At 33.6% G+C, this 16,757-nt stretch overlaps 1 protein-coding gene across 1 annotated transcript in view; it reads left to right on the top strand.

Moving 5' to 3' along the window:
* LOC136983071 (uncharacterized) overlaps positions 1-16,757 on the top strand; it is a 40,890-nt gene that overhangs the window by 22,581 nt on the left and 1,552 nt on the right. Inside the window, exons 6-8 of the mRNA XM_067279703.1 lie at positions 9,346-9,672; positions 11,174-11,316; positions 13,524-13,606. Of these exons, the coding sequence (XP_067135804.1) occupies positions 9,346-9,672; positions 11,174-11,316; positions 13,524-13,606 (553 nt within the window). The remainder of the gene's footprint in view (positions 1-9,345; positions 9,673-11,173; positions 11,317-13,523; positions 13,607-16,757) is intronic.

Here is a 16,757-nt window from a genome sequence, read left to right on the forward strand (position 1 = left end):
TGGGGCCAAAAGTTTCATCGCGATCCTGTGATAAACCAATCTCGTATCTATTAGGGATTACAGCCCTTGTAGATTCAACATCGAAGTGATGAACCCCGTTAACGTTCCTCGAAAGGAAGTCCGCTACTTTATTGTCAACGCCTTTCACATGTTGGACTTCTATATGGTAGTCCATAATCTCCATTATCCAACGAGTCAGACGCTTGCTCCCATTTTGAATGTTGCTAAGGAACACAAGGGGTTTATGGTCAGAGAGTATTATCGTTTTTTGGCCTAGAATTAAAAATTTGAAGTGTCTTAAGGCTAAAACAATTGCTAGACATTCTTTCTCAATTGTGGAATAATTGATTTCTGCCCCTTGAAATCTCCTACTAAAATAGCCTATCGGAGCCAGTCCCTTTTCGTGCCGTTGTTCGAGCACCGCAGCTGCCGCGTTGTCAGATGCGTCAGTGTGCAAATAGAATGGTCTATCAAAATCCGGGTGAGCTAGAATTGGTGGGCTTGCTATTGCCTCTTTTAACTTTTCAAAACCTCTCTGACATTCTGGGCTCCATAAAAATCTCTTCCCTTTCTTGGTGAGTTCTGTTAATGGAGCAGCGATATCGGAAAACGACGGGATAAAATTCCGAAAAAATCCAACCACACCGAGAAAACTGCGGACCTCTTTTACACTACGAGGTGTTTCCACTTTCTTGATCGACTCAACATTGTTGGGATCAGGTCGCACACCCTCGCTATTAATAATATGTCCTAAATATCTCACCTCCTTTGCTAATATTTGGCATTTACTCGGATTTAATTTTAGGCCCTCATCCCTTAATGTACTAATTACTCGATCGACAAGCTCAAGATGATCCTCCAAACTTTGTGAAAATAATACAATATCATCTTGAAACACAAAGCAGCTATTTCCGACAAATTTTGCTAAGATCTTCGTCATAATGTATTGGAAAAACCTCCCACTATTCTTCCCACCCTGAGGCATCCTACAAAGTTGGTATTTTCCCCATGGTGTGGAGAACGCAAATATGTGTCTTACCTTGGGATCTAGAGGAATCTGGAAATACCCTGCTTTTAAGTCCAATACCGAGAAATATCTGTTCCCATTAAGTTGGGATAAGATGTCGTCTATTCGAGCCATCGGGAATATTTGGGGTTCTGTTATATCATTAATTTTTCGCAGGTCCAAAGTGATACGAATCTCACCAGAGCTTTTAGGAACAACATGTATAGGAGAGTTCCACTCCGATGAGCTCTCCTCACATATACCTGCTTTTATCAGCTCACTAACTTGCTTCTTAAGGCCAGGTAAGTAACTGTACGGAATTCGGTACTGTCTAACGTTGACCGGACGTTCCGACGTCAGGCTAACAGAGTGCATATGTCTGCTAGTGCCAGATAACTCGGCAATTTCGCTAGCAATAGCGTCCGGATACTTTCTCAAAATATTTATTATTTTCCTCTTAACCGGTTCATCTAGGTGATCCAATCTCCACACCTCTCTTTCTACCTCTGCCACCCCTACCTCACTATTTATATTAATACAAAATCTCCCTTCACGACCTTGCTTATCTGCCTTAACCACTGATTCGATCCCCACCAACAGCCCAGGGTGCTGGCAAATAATGTCCATCCCGATGATCATCTCGTAACCTGCCCTTTCAGGAAACCCAACACTTGGTGTTGTCGTGCATACCTTTTTCCCATCGTGGAAACAGCACTCGATTGCTACGGCCTCATCACTGTTTATGAGTGCTCCCGACATCCCACTAATACATGAATTGTTTGGGACCACCCAATTCCTATTTTCACGCCTGATATATTCAGTCAATTCATTCTTAATTACGGTCCTTTCTGCACCTGTATCTACTAGACCAGCAATTTCACGTCCTAGGATTACACCTCTTACAATCGGTAACCCCCGGTCTGACAAGTGGATCTTTCTGGTCAGTTCTAATTTAACTAACCGGTCATTCGCCTGACCTTTCAAATGACCTCTGACTAGTTTAAACCTCTTCTCTTGTTGCATTTTCTCGAAATATGGCCTATTTCACCACACGTGTAACAACGGCGCTCTTTTCCCCACCTCTCGCGGTTATTGTTCCCCTTCATGTGCTCGAGTAAAGATGCCATGGACTCGGTCAAACTCCTTATTTGAGTCTCCAACTCCTCTACACGCTTACCCAATTGTACTTCCCTTCTCTCCAACCCCCTTTCATGCTCAACATTTGCGCATACCTCACTTATCCCACCTCGTTTGTTGCAGGCCGATTCGATTTCCTCTTCTTCTTCGGCCTTTACTATCGCCTCATCCAAGGTGTCCGGCCGCCTCTGCATCACCTGCCTCCTAATCTCCGCTAGTAGTCCTTTTATAAAGCATTCCTTAACAGCATTGTCGCGAAGCGTCGCTAAATTAGAATTGCGCGTCACCGCTCGTGAAAACAACGACTTAATCCTAATCCCGTATTCGCAAACCCTCTCCCCTCTTCTCTGGGAGATCTTTAATACCTGATCAAACGGGTCCTGTTCTTTTTCTTTACGACCAAAGCACTTTATAAGAGCCCTCCTTATTTCATCATAGCTCATGACGCCCTGGTCCCTTAAATCGAAAAATAAAGACAAGGGCTCACCTTTTAGGCGGGCTTGAACTACGGTGACCTTCACAGTCTCATCCCAGCTTGCCAACGACGCGACGTTCTCGACGGTTTGGAAAAACCTACTCACATCTAAAATATCTCCGGGCAGGTTCGAAAAACATGGGATCATGCCCATAAATCCCGTTACAATAGGCACATTGCCCAATTCCCCTGCCCCTGAAGATCCGCTGGTAATTTGTTCATCCATAGTTTACCGAAACCTTTTGGTTTTACAATAATATAATTTACAATTCCAATGGCTATAATTACAGATATAAGCGGCAGTAGGATGAGGGGTTAATACAAGATGCACGTTTGGTCGGTCCTTTTACAACAAACAACCCGATCAATATCCTGTCGCGGACGCCAATGTTGATTATCCGATGGATCTAAGTCCACGGATGTAATAAGGATGTATGTTAAGGACTCAAGTAATGACCAATTACACGTGCACGAATTTGGCGAAACAACAGTAATTTATTCTAACAGTACAATAACCGCGAGATGCTTCCTAACCCTCAAGTTTACACGATACACGACTTAAAACTAACGAAATTTACAATACTCTATATACATATATACATACACATTTTCCTTCTATACAATAATTGCATATATTAGCCTTCGACGAATCACGGTATTATGTTAAGTAAATGCAACACGATCTCGAGTTCCAAGCGTTCCTTTTCTTTACGTTAATTCACAAAACTAATAGTTCTTTCCGATACCTGAACGTAATTTACGTCACCAGAAGTACGTCCCTCGTTGATACTTCTCAATTACACTACGATGGAAACGGATTGTGCTTCCCGACTGAAAGTGGTCGCCCTTTCTAGACTCCTGTTCTCCCGGTCTAACTCCGACGTCCTTGCTGACCCTTCCTCGGCAACCTTCCTCGACGAATCCAAAAGCAGCCAAAAAGTGTCCTCAATCGTGAGAGTCCCTCAATTTATATTTCCCGCTCTCCGGAAGTCCGCTTCACTTATTGTCCCACTCTGGACCAATCAGAAAGCTTCTCACGTATCCTAAGGTGACATCATAAGAAAATTCCACGCGACACGGTACAAACCAAGAAAACCCGATACATACAAAAAGGAAACCGAGAAAATAATTAATAATAATAATAATAACAATAATACATAGTTGCGTAGCACTACAATTTAATGAAATAAATGGATTTCAACTAAAGCTCAACCCTTCCCCTTGTCCAAATCGTTGTAACCTTCTCTCTCCTTTCCAGTGTGGATGTCATTTGCAAACAGTCCCTAATGGAAAGGAAGAGTAGATTTCTTTCAGAAATGATAAGATTCATGTTAAGTGATGCTACATTACTTAATAAATACTGGGGAAAAGCAACGAATAATGTAAATTACTTAAAGAATAGATTAACAACTAAAGCAAATAAATACTACTACTCAAAACTGGGTATACTTGAATTAAAAACTCTAAAATCCAGCAATTTTTTTAATACATGCTAATGTTTTCACTCATGTTGAATGGGCATCATCAGGCAAACTAATCCCCAACTGCTGAAACAATAGGGTAAAAGATCAATTAATTGGTTGATTTTTCTCAGATGCAATCCATTTAAATGGATATTGTTTTAATTTCAACAGAGGATGGTGTACATGTGTTCAAATAAATTTAGTGAAGTCAGTGGAAAACAATATTATGATACTAAATATAGTATAATCAATATTGTAAATTTATCATTCGGAATTTATTTTGAGAAAGTAAACCAATCAATGTTGGTATAACAGGTAATGTATTATGGTAATAAAATTTAATCTGTTGAATATGTATATTTATATGTATATATATATATATATGGCTATCTTAATCTCTGAATATTAAAGCTCATTAACATGTTAACTGCCACCTGTAATATGATATTTTGCGTTTTATCAGGCTAACTGTAATATGATATTTTCCATTTTTTCAGGCCACAATGAGAAAATTTGATATTTAATATTTTATTATGATATAAATAAAAGGGTCATTATATAACAGTCGGTAGAGTGAAGATAAAAAAAATATATCAGGTTACAACAGATGACTGGCCATCGTATGGCCTGAAACCGGAGACTATAAGACCATGAAATATTTAATATTAATTACTTTATATGTAACAAAAGAGAATAATTAAACTAGTTTTCGATATTTTTTCCTTTTAACTATTCACTATTAGATATAAAATAGCTTTTTATTAAAAAAACTACGACAGCCGGCCGTCGGACCACTTCTGAGGCCATACGACGGCCGGCAGTCGGAAACAAACTTCATAGACATCCGCGAGAGGCCACCACTAGGATGTAAAACAACGTCTTATGAAGCCAGGATAATTTAACCTTGAGTGAAACTACATTGGTTATAGCGACGACGGGCGGTCGGATGGCTCTGTACGGCCTTAACTAGTACGACCGCCGGCGCGTCGGATGGCTCTGTACGGCCCTAATTAGTACGACCGCTGGCGTGTCGTATGGCAGTTAAAGTGTTAAGCATAAATGCCATTCGGTTTTAGTTTATAAATCTGAAAAATAGAAATTTAGATTAATTTGTTTAATATATTTACTAGTTAAGTCACAAGAAATTGAGTAAAAGTATTGTTTTTTCCCCACTCAAACGATAAAATATTTGTGCTTTCTAGAACAAGCATGTAACATTTACAGAGAGAAAGCAAAAGAAGTGAATTTATATAAATTTAATAAATCTATCTGCTTGTGAAGATTTGGATAACATCTAAACAATTCTTTTAAAAAGGAGTAGTATATTTTACACATGTGCAGAGAGGAGGTGACATAAGATGAGAGAAAGGGGAGGGGAGGATAGTAAGATTTATAGTTTGTAGAGAGACTGCCACACTGTAGGGAAAGAGTCAACATTGTGAAAAGTAATAGTAGTGTTATTGCAGGTGGCTTTATATATTTCCACCTGATCAATAAATTTGAGAATACATAGGTGCTACAATGCATCCTTTAACACTTTAACTGCCATACGACACGCCGGCGGTCGTACTAGTTAGGGCCGTACAGAGCCATCCGACGCGCCGGCGGTCGTACTAGTTAGTGCCGTACAGAGCCATCCGACCGCCCGTCGTCGCTATAACCAATGTAGTTTTACTCAAGGTCAAATTATCCTGGCTTCGTAAGACGTTGTTTTACATCCTAGTGGCGGCCTCTCGTGTACATCTATAAAGTTGGCTCGGACTTCTGGTCGTCATATGGTCTCACGAAGTGGTCCGACGGCCGGCGGTCGTAGTGTTTTTTAAATAAAAAACTGTTTTATATCTGATAGTGTTTTTTAAATAGTGAATAGTTAAAAAAAGGAAAAAAATATCGAAAACTAGTTTAATTATTCTCTTTTATTACATATAAAATAAATAATATTACAAAACAAAAATCAAAGTATATAAGTGCGAAATAATATATATTTATAGAAAAAAAGTATAAAAATGAGTATAAGAGTTTTACATACATATATAATATTTATTTATGAGTTTTTACAAAACAATTTGCACACATTGCAGGTTTTCCTGGACACTGCGCACAATATGTAGCATCTTCTATGTATCTTCGGAATATGATATAGTATTCTCATCAGATTCGCTGCTTTCTTTGTGCTTGGTACGCGAGGTCGACACACCACTTGTGCTTGCCATCTTAACTGTGAATAACTGTCAAATTGCTTATAGCAAATATGTAAAATTCGACCAGCACCTATTGTTTATTAGCCTACGTCACACATGTACTACTTTGTACTGCACGTGTCTTAGATTACAAGACGAAATAAACATGTGCAGTCCAAACAAATTGTAAAATACTTTTAACACATAGATGTAAAAACTTTTAATTAGATGAGCACGTGTAATTACAGCGGGTTGTAATATAAACAGCCCGTGGTCTTATAGTCTCCGGTTCAAGGCCATACGACCGCCAGTCGTCGTTGATATATTTTTTTTATCTTTACCCTACCGACTGTTATATAATGACCATTCTATTTATAACATAATAAAATATTAAATATCAAATTTTCTCATTGTGGCCTGAAAAAATGGAAAATATCATATTACAGTTAGCCTGATAAAACGCAAAATATCATATTACAGGTGGCAGTTAACGTGTTAAACACTCACCTCAAGGGACATCATGAAAAGATTGGCCAGTACTTGTACTGGCTATCTTTGCCTCCAACCCCAACATCAATGTAGACTTCAGCAGTGCCTGCCTCTTACGTAGCTCTTTTGAGTAACCCTTTCTCAAACATCTTAAGAAGGTGGAAATATAAAAGGCCACCTGCAATAACATCATTATTAATTTTCACAAAGTTGACTCCTTTCCCACCACATGGAAATCTTTCTTCGAACTACAAACCTTACTACCTTCTCCTCCTCCTTATCTCGTCTTATGTCACCTCCCTTCTGAATGTGTGTACAGCAATCCCCCATTGTATCAGCAGCTGGGAATTAGTTTGCCTGATGATACCCATTTAACATGGGTGAAAATGCTAGCATGTATTAAAAAATTGCCAGATTATAGGTTTTTAGAGTTTTTAAAGCAAATAAAACAATTCCATATGAAAAATGGCATGGAAAGAAACCAAAACTCTCTCACTCTCTCATATAATAATTTTTAGATGTTTAGCTTATGTTACTGCTGTAACTTTAATGCAACACAAGAAACTAGAACCTAAGGCCACAAAACTAATTTTTATAGGCATGAGAGAGAGTAGTGAAAGCTTATAATTAGTTGATATAAAACTGATAAGATTTGCCTAAGTAGAAATATTCATTTTCTGGAAAACAACAAACACAAACTCCAAATTTGATATACATGATGATAATGATAGAATACATCAAACATGAAACAATGTGTAATACTTTATATAATAATGCTAATTTAAAAGAACAATGTTTTGCTGGGACCTATTGTTTTTATAAGAAAAATATAAAAATAAAAGAAAAAAGTTAATTTAAATAATTCTTTAAAGCTGTAGTATTATGAGTGTCATAAAAGCTATTGGTTCTGTAATTTTGTGGTACTTGAAAAAGTAGTGACACTAGTCTTTTTATGTACAGTCAACTTGAATTAATATGAATTGCTAGGGAAACAGTAGTTAGTTTACTTTGTAGAAAATTCATATTAATGACTTTCAGGGTCAAAGTCAAGGTTGTATAATTTATAGAGTTAAGGCTTAATAGGCAATCAAAATCTCTAAACTATTGAGCTGCAATTTGAAAAAATTGTAGACCTATAAATTCCACTGTCATTCGTCTGTCTGTCCTTTCTTAATCTTGAGAACGATGTTAGAAAGATGAATTGAGACCAGATATGGAAACCATAGGGGCAGGAGGCCGTGATTAACTATATACAAACTTCTGGTGCAAATCAGTAGTCATTTCAATTAAAAAATTCTCCCCTGAAAGGTGTTAGATAGATGAATGGCACAATTCTATTGTTAACAAGAAAAGTATGATATACAGGGGCAAGACACTACTAATTTGAGGTTGAGAACATGTATTTTAAATTAAATAAATTAAAAATATGAATAAAATATTGCAGCCTGGCATTGTGGTGATGTCACAATAAAATAATTGCTTGTAATATTTTAAATTAATTTACTATATAAAAGTGAATATATTTACAAAAACAGATTATTGTTCTAAATGATTTTCAAATCAAACAAAATGGGGTGTAAATGGGATGGTATTTGTAAAGCAATACATCAGAGTGGTTAAATAAAAGAAAGCTAAAAGAAATCTGTGATTTTATTTCTGTTGCAATCTGCAACAGAAAAAAGGGTCTAATTCTGTCTAATTTTTATTTTTTCTGTTGCAATCTGCAATCTGTTTGAAAAAGTAAAATCTATTTTTGATGCCAAGAGAGTAAAAATGAGCCAAATTTCATGCAAAGTAGCATAACCTGGTATCACTGTATGCACTCCCCAATATGCAAACTACCATATGTTTGCAGGGGACTGCATCCATTTGAAGGGATAGATATCCTTAAACTTTAACTTCTATTTTCTGAGTACAGTAGAATGGTCTGCTAAAACCAGATGTTTGAATTACTCTACAATCAGAGGTCAAACCCATCTTTGCTTACCATAAAAAAATCTCTTCTACTCAAAATAGAACATTTATTACAAAAGCCTACCACTTTTTATTGTTCATGTCAAAAAGTGTAAAAAGCATTCATTATTAGAAATAGGGTTAGTTCTTGGGGGTTGTGAAGGTAATTTACAGTTTGGTTTAATGAATTATGGTAAAAGTTTTTGTTTTCTTTATCATATGAAAATTAAAGACAATGGTGTTTGCCACAGCAACAACAAACTCACTTTAATGCAAGAATTCACTTTATCAGTGTTTGTTTTTAAGGCAAAGTTGACTGTATATATTTTATTTTTTTTAAAGATGACATTTGTATAAATAATAACTCAAAGCCCGATGCATATAATGAAATAACCAACGATTGCCTTAAATATCAAGCCAGTTTATTAATTAGCCAGTTTTTAGCTCGATATTTAAGGCGATCATTGGTTATTTGATGATATTTGTTTTAATTGATTAATTTTATCAATTGCCTTTTTTATTTTGAATGAAATTATATTAAAATAATATGTTGTTACTGCTATATATTTATTAACTATTATTAACTGTTTATTTACTAATATTTATTTATTATTAATTATTTTGTTTTAAATAATAATCTAGCATATCCAAAGCTTCTACTAAAACACTTAAAAAAGAAAGCCTTCAGAAAAGTTTTGGAAATATAAGAGAATTTTCAACACCTATTAGTCAATTTTGTTATGATCGAACCTTTATTTCTTGTCCTGCTACACCACTTAGTTCTTCTCGGAAACGATCTTCGTGCTCTGAAAATAAAGGCTTCTTTTCATACAGTGAACCTAAACGTAGGAAGAAATATATGACAAATGTAAGACGTAACATTTTAAAAGAAATAGAAACTTTTGATGATGATACAAAGTCTTACGAACTGCTAAATTGGTCTTGTGAGAAAAGATCCTCCTCAAAAATGTAAGTTTTCAATATTTGTTGATTTCAAAATTAATAACAAACAATTATGTTTCTAATTCTGTCTAAATTAGAAACATAATTTAAAAAATATACTGTCATTTAAAGTTTATTAAAAATATGTAGATATTTACTTATTAAACCATAAATACATAATAAATTTAAAAAACTAAAAAATGTATTTTCTGAATTCGATCTGAACAGCCACATTTCTTCTGACTGACAAGGACTAAGCAGATGAGACTATCATCCAATATATTTTATTACCACTCTTAATATAAATGCATTTTGGGCTTTAGTCTCTCATCAGCAGTGGTGCACCCATAGGGGAGCCAAGGGGTTCTGGCACCCTCCAAAGAAAAAGGAAAATAAATACTAGAAAATTTTCCAAAAACCTTTTACTAATTAACATTAATTTTTTATTTATATTGTGCCATGACTTCTATTTACAAAAATAAAGCAAACAAAATTTAAACATATTTGCTTTAGATATCGGTATTAGCATTTAAATATTCACATGAATAAAGTTTACATAGGCACATTAATTTGTACAAAATTTCAACTAATGTACTGGCCATAAATTATTTATGGTCTATTCATAACAGTTGATTCAAATACATTTAAGAGCTACAAGATCTAATTGTTGATACAGAAACTTATTTCAGACATTTAAGGTATACAAGATTATTGCAAATTTTTACCACATTTATCTATTTTTTTTTTTTATGATTTTGATAATATTAAACAGCATTAAGAATTTCAATGAAATACTAATTATTAAATCTGGCAATGATGGCTATAAGTGCTTTCATATTACAAGTAACAATGCTTGTATACCTTAAATGTCTGAAATAAGTTTCTGTATCAACAATTAGATCTTGTTAGCTCTTAAATGTATTTGAATCAACTGTTATGAATAGACCATAAATAATTTATGGCCAGTACATTAGTTGAAATTTTGTACAAATTAATGTGCCTATGTAAACTTTATTCATGTGACTTCTGTTTATATACTACTTATGAATTAGTGGTCACATAAGGTGGAAATTTTATTAAATTCACATTAAAAATGTTTTATTTGTTCAACTCAGCTCCCCCAAGAATAAATTTTGAGTGCACCACTGCTCTTCAGTACATGCTTTATATAACAAAAATAGTAAAATTTCCACAAATAACATTTTTTTGTAACTGGTATGAACATTGAAATTGATAAGCATTGATCTTGTTTAAAAAATTGTACAAACAACTTAAGGTATGCCAGTTCATACTTTACACTAAACTGATCACAGAGGTGACAGAAGAAAGTCAGAAGAAATGTGGCTGTTTACATCAGGATTCAAAAAATACATTTTTTAGTTCTCTAAATTCACAATGTATTTCTGGTTTAATTAATTTTACAACATATAATCCATAGTAGTGAGATATTTATTTATATTTTTTGTTGAAGAGTTTTTAAATAAATATATATTACAACATGATATATATTTTATAATAAAATTAAAAGTTATAGCAAAGAGGATTTTACTAATGGATTAACATCAAATAAAATTACGTCTAAAGAAACTTTGCTTCAACCAAAAAAGATATCAGTTAGACGAGGATTGGAAAATTTAATGAATAATTTAAATTCCAACAGCAGTAGCAAAAGTAAGTACAATATTTTATTTATGATTATTAAATATTTTCAAAAATTTAAGAAATTGATCAAACATAAATTATTTAAATTTTATACTTTTATAATATATTAAAATTTATTTTATACACAAAAATTATGCTTAGTGATTTAAAAGAATAAATAACTATTTTGTTACAAGAAATGATATAATTATTTTCTGGTGTTGCTGTACGCCATGTATTTGTATATAATTTATATACTTTATTTTTTAGTTTTATTTTGCTTCACGTGCTTTTCTCCCCTTTCTTTTCTTTATCTATTGTCTTCCCTCTTTGGAATGTCTCCAAAATTCCTTTCCTTTTATGGCCATCGGATATCCCCTAAAACAAAGAAAGGGTGCGCAACCCCTGAGGGGACGAGTATGATACTAGAGGGCAAGAGGGTCATGAACCTGAGAGAGAAAGGAAGGAGACCAGCTTCTGGTGCATTGTTGGCAGCATGCAGAAGAAAAGAAGGTAGAGCTTCAGAGACTGACTAAGGATCTCTTTGATAGATTCAAGGAGTTAACGGTAAATTATCGAATCCGAACTGTCGACGAGTGATTGAACTGAAAGAAACAAAGGAAATACCCTCGTTCTTTTGTGTAAAACCTTTGCTACGGACATTACAAAGAAAAGGGCCGTTTTTCGAAGATTTCAAGAACCAACACTGGGTACCCCCTATCTAATTTCTTACCTTTCCTTCCTGTCCCTTATTCTCCTACTATAGTTTAATATTAGGCTTAGTTTTTATCTTTATTCGTATTTTTGATAGTTTAATATTAGCGTAAGATTAATTTTAATTATTTCTCTTTTGTCGCGTAACATATATATTCGGGATTTTGTATGTACCACCTTGTTCTTTCATACGATTGTTTCCATCTGTCGGGATAGAAAATATTCTGGCATCCTAGAAAAGAACCTGTAGCTATTTTTTTGCTGTAATTAAAGTTTCCGCTTCGTTTTTTTGTTACACGTGTTTTTCTTTTGACAAAGAAAAAAGCATATTTTCCCACTGGTTTTAAATTAATAAGTTTGATTTTTCCATAAAAAGAAATCATTATGAAAAATATGTTTTATAAAAATGATTGTCCTTTATTTTTCATTTTATTAATTTAATGTGCAAATAACTTATAATGATAAAATAATAAATAAGTTTTTTAAAATATACAGAGTATAACAAAACAATAATCTGCTTCACTGGCATTCACTTTATTTGCCATCCATATACAGGGATGTCAAGAGGGGAGGATAGATGGGGATTTTTCCCAAAATAAAATTTTTAAGACTACTATTTATTAATAAAGAAACATTCTATGTATTTTGTTTGTTCAAAAATAAATGGCAAAAGAGGCCTGTTTTATTCCAGGCTTCACACAAGCTATCTGATTGATTATGTTTATCTTCAATGACTTGTTAACAGAAGTGAAACAGAGAAAGCAATATTTTAATGCTTGAGATGGCAACTTCTAACTACATATTAATAATTATCTTGCCTTCAGTGGCTGCCCAGAGGTTCAGTATCTTCAGTGTCTATAGAAAAGATGGTTATGCAAGGTTTATTTTAGTTCTTGCATTTTTTTATGAAATATATGCTATCATGGGTTATCTGCACAAAATTACAGTATTTTAAAAATTACGGAAATTTAATGTTCAGTGTATTCTATGTATGAAACTTTTATATGTTTATGTACATTCTAAAAATTTCAAATATAATAATATAATTAAAAATCTTAAAAAATAAATGGAAATTTACTAATACATTTCAGGGTATTTTTAATTTTAGAAAATAAAATGTTTATTTTTTTAACTTTTAAATATTTTATAGCTTAATTAATCTGATTTTATTTTCAATGAATTGCTGTTACTGATAGTTTTTTGCATTAACAAAAGTAACTTTTTTCTGGCTATGCTTTTCCAGATGTTCTAATATAACTTAAAAAGAATTATGTAACAACTTTTAGTATAATTTATAATATAAATAAAAAAATTAAAATTACAACAGAAAATATTTTAATGAAAAAAATATTTTCTGTTTTTATATATAAATAAAAAATAAAAATATTTTAATGAAAAAAATATTTTCTGTTTCCTGATTATTTTAACAGAAAGCTTAAAATAAGCTTATTATTTTAAAAAATAAACGTTATTTTAAATCATTTAAAAATTTTTTTCAATTAATTCATTTTTTTACTTAATAGATAAATTTCAAAATCCTATTATAGTAATTGCACAGCCTCAAGAACCAAATTATTCATTTACTAAATTAATTTCTCATGGACAAGTAAGTGAAAAATTTTCTTATATACTGTAAATTTAATTGATTAAGAAAAAAATTATTCATTACATATCACTACAAAGATTAATCAGGAGTATAATTCATAATAATAAGAAAATTATTGAAAAAAAGTAAAAAATTGTTGATGAAATTGGCTCATTGTATTTTGGAAACAACTGTAAGATTTAGGTAATTTTTTCCTGTAATCTTGAGCAATCAGAGTGCCTTTTATAGTGTGCACTTAGCATAATACCCAGCCAGCATTTCATTGTCACCAAAGATATCTTTCCTTAAAAGTTAATTATAGATCCCTTACTATCTTTTAAGATAAAAATATGTGGAGAGTGATTGTGAACTGAATTTTGACTCATCTGTAAACAGAATGCTAGATATTAAAGTTTTTTTAAATTAAATATTGTGGTTTTGATTTTTTAAAACCATATGGAGTTATCTGAACCCATCTCAAAATTTGCATACATAAACTATACAGAAAAATGTAAAAGTGTTCTAGTAAACACTGGGTTCCATAAGCATCTGCTTTAAAAATAAATCAGTATTGTAAAATGCCACACACAAGGCACAAAGATGCACAAAATGAATAAAATGTTCAAAATATGCAGGCAATCCATAAATATCTTTCAGACAGTTGAATGCTTAGATATATCTGGGAAAATTAGCAGTGGTAATTGTGTTAATAACACTGAATGGATGTTAAAAAATTTCTAATAATTATAAACATGTGCTTATGGTAAGGCAAATGGAAATGCCTATGAGACCTGTAGAATTTACCAAGATTTGTACCCAAACTGACAACTTCCATGTCTTTGAATGTTTAGCAGAATTGGTCAAGAACTCTGTCAATGCAGAAAAGTAAACATCTCGCTTAATGAAGGGTGTCAGAAAAGAGCCAGTTGAAAGCCTCTTGCAAATGATGGAGTCTAAACTGATGCCAGTTTTCAGTTAGCACTTAGAGGGATTGCAGCTTTAGAGTAGATTAGTTGAATTACTGTGTGGAGAATTTTGAAAAAAACTGTTAGTCATTCATTCTTTTAGAATGTGATTTCCTGAAGATTGTTTAAGATGATGGAAATTGTTTGAATAAGGAAATTTTTACTGCATTAGATGGTTGTAGGGTTGGAAGTAGTACAGTACAAGTGCAGTTTCTCTAGGAGCATAAATTGCAAATTTATTCTTCTGGAATCTGTTAATAAGAAAGGATTTTCTTTTTGAAGATGTAAATAAGGATTTTCATCAATTTTTACATCTTCTAAAACTGCAAGGATGAATCTAACAATCTCACATGCAGCAGCAATGTTTAGACAATTTTTGATGTTTCATTTATTGCCAGAAAAACTTGTAGGCCATCATCAACACTTGATGTGAAACTGGAATATTCATGATGGTGAAACTGTGGAATATCCATGATTTTGAGAATATGGGTGCTGCTCAAGGCAGTTCAGGGAGACCAAGATGTATACTCTCTGCCATTTTTTGGAGAATTCTACTCAATTTCTTTATAACTACATTAGTTTCTTAATCTTATCTAATTGAATTAATGCAATTCATTATTTTATTTATTTTAAAGCAATTTTGTTGCTTTTGCAAAGCAATTACTGTATCTCCTGGATATGTTCTTGATGTCAAAATGATATAGGAATTTATATCAAGAAACTCACAAGATCATTAACATTGGCAAATGCTTATTTTTAATGTCACTAGTGTCAGTTAGCCAACCTAAACTAAACCCAGAAATATGCCTCCGGGTATTCACTACAGTAACTAGCATTTAGCATTTTTTCATTTTTGAAATGTCAGAAGTTAAAATCATTAGAATATATTAATGCATGATTAAACATTTTACTTTAAGTTTTAAAATCGTTTCAGTTATTAAAGCTGTTTTTTTATAAATTTATAAATTTGTAAGAGATTTTATTTAGATATTTTGAAATTGGAAGTAAAACAAAATGCCATACTATGTTTTAAAAATCTGGTTATCTTATTCATTTTAAATGAGTAAAAAAATTCTTAATTCTAATTTTCAATATCATAATAATTTTATGATGATAATGATTTTTTATGATAGTGTGGCACCCGTCGGCAATGTGCTGATTCGGACCAATAGAGGGCACAGAAAAGAGAAAAAAGTGAACTTTGAACTGGTCACTCACTTCCTGACCAGTGACTTGGAAAAAGCGACCACGCTTGCATTCCAACCAAGTGACAGCAAACTTTCCTTAATGGTCGACGTGTCGGACCTTGCCATTGGATCCGTCCTGCAATGTCATACCGACCAAGGCCCACAACCGCTTGCCTTCTTCTCTCGCAAGCTATCCGACACAGAACGAAAATTCAGCACTTATGACAGAGAGTTCCTTGGCATATATTCATCCATCAAACACTTTCGGCATCACCTCGAAGGAAGACAATTCACTATTCTGACTGATCGTCGACCACTGACCTTTGCCCTCAATAAGAAATCTACATCCTGTTCCCCTCGACAACTCTGACAACTTGACTTCATCGCTCAATTCAGCATCGACATCAGACATATTCATGGAGCTCACAACACTGTAGCTGACACTCTCTCTCGAATCAACAACATTCAATTACCTTCCTCCTTAGACTTCATCGCAATAGCACAGGAACAAAACAACGACGACGAACTTAAAAAATTTCTATCTATCCAGCAATCTTTCTTACAGCTACAACCTCTCACTCTCAATCCCGAACTACAAATCATGTGTGACATGTCAAATAATAGAATACGGCCATACGTTCTGATTAACTTTCGCCATGAAATCTTCGACTCCGTCCACAATCTCTCTCATCCAGGCACTCGTGCAATCCGGAAACTAATTCAGGAACGCTTTGTATGGCCAGCCATGCTCAAGGATACCAATCAGTGGTGCAGAACATGTATCACTTGTCAGCGGAATAAAATCAACCGCCACATTTGAAGCCCATTGCAACAGTTCGACCTACCCAAACAACAATTCAACCATGTACACATAGACATTGTGGGACTACTCCCCCCATTAGAAGGATTCGTGTACCTCCTTACATGCGTCAACTGATTCACATGTTTGCCGGAGGCCACACCAATCCCGGACATAACAGCAGAAACTGTGGCAAAGGCATTCATATCAACATGGGTAGC

This window comes from Centruroides vittatus, unplaced genomic scaffold (genome assembly GCF_030686945.1).
Source record: "Centruroides vittatus isolate TY-2023 unplaced genomic scaffold, ASM3068694v2 contig_875, whole genome shotgun sequence".
Classification (NCBI taxonomy): Eukaryota; Metazoa; Arthropoda; class Arachnida; order Scorpiones; family Buthidae; genus Centruroides; species Centruroides vittatus.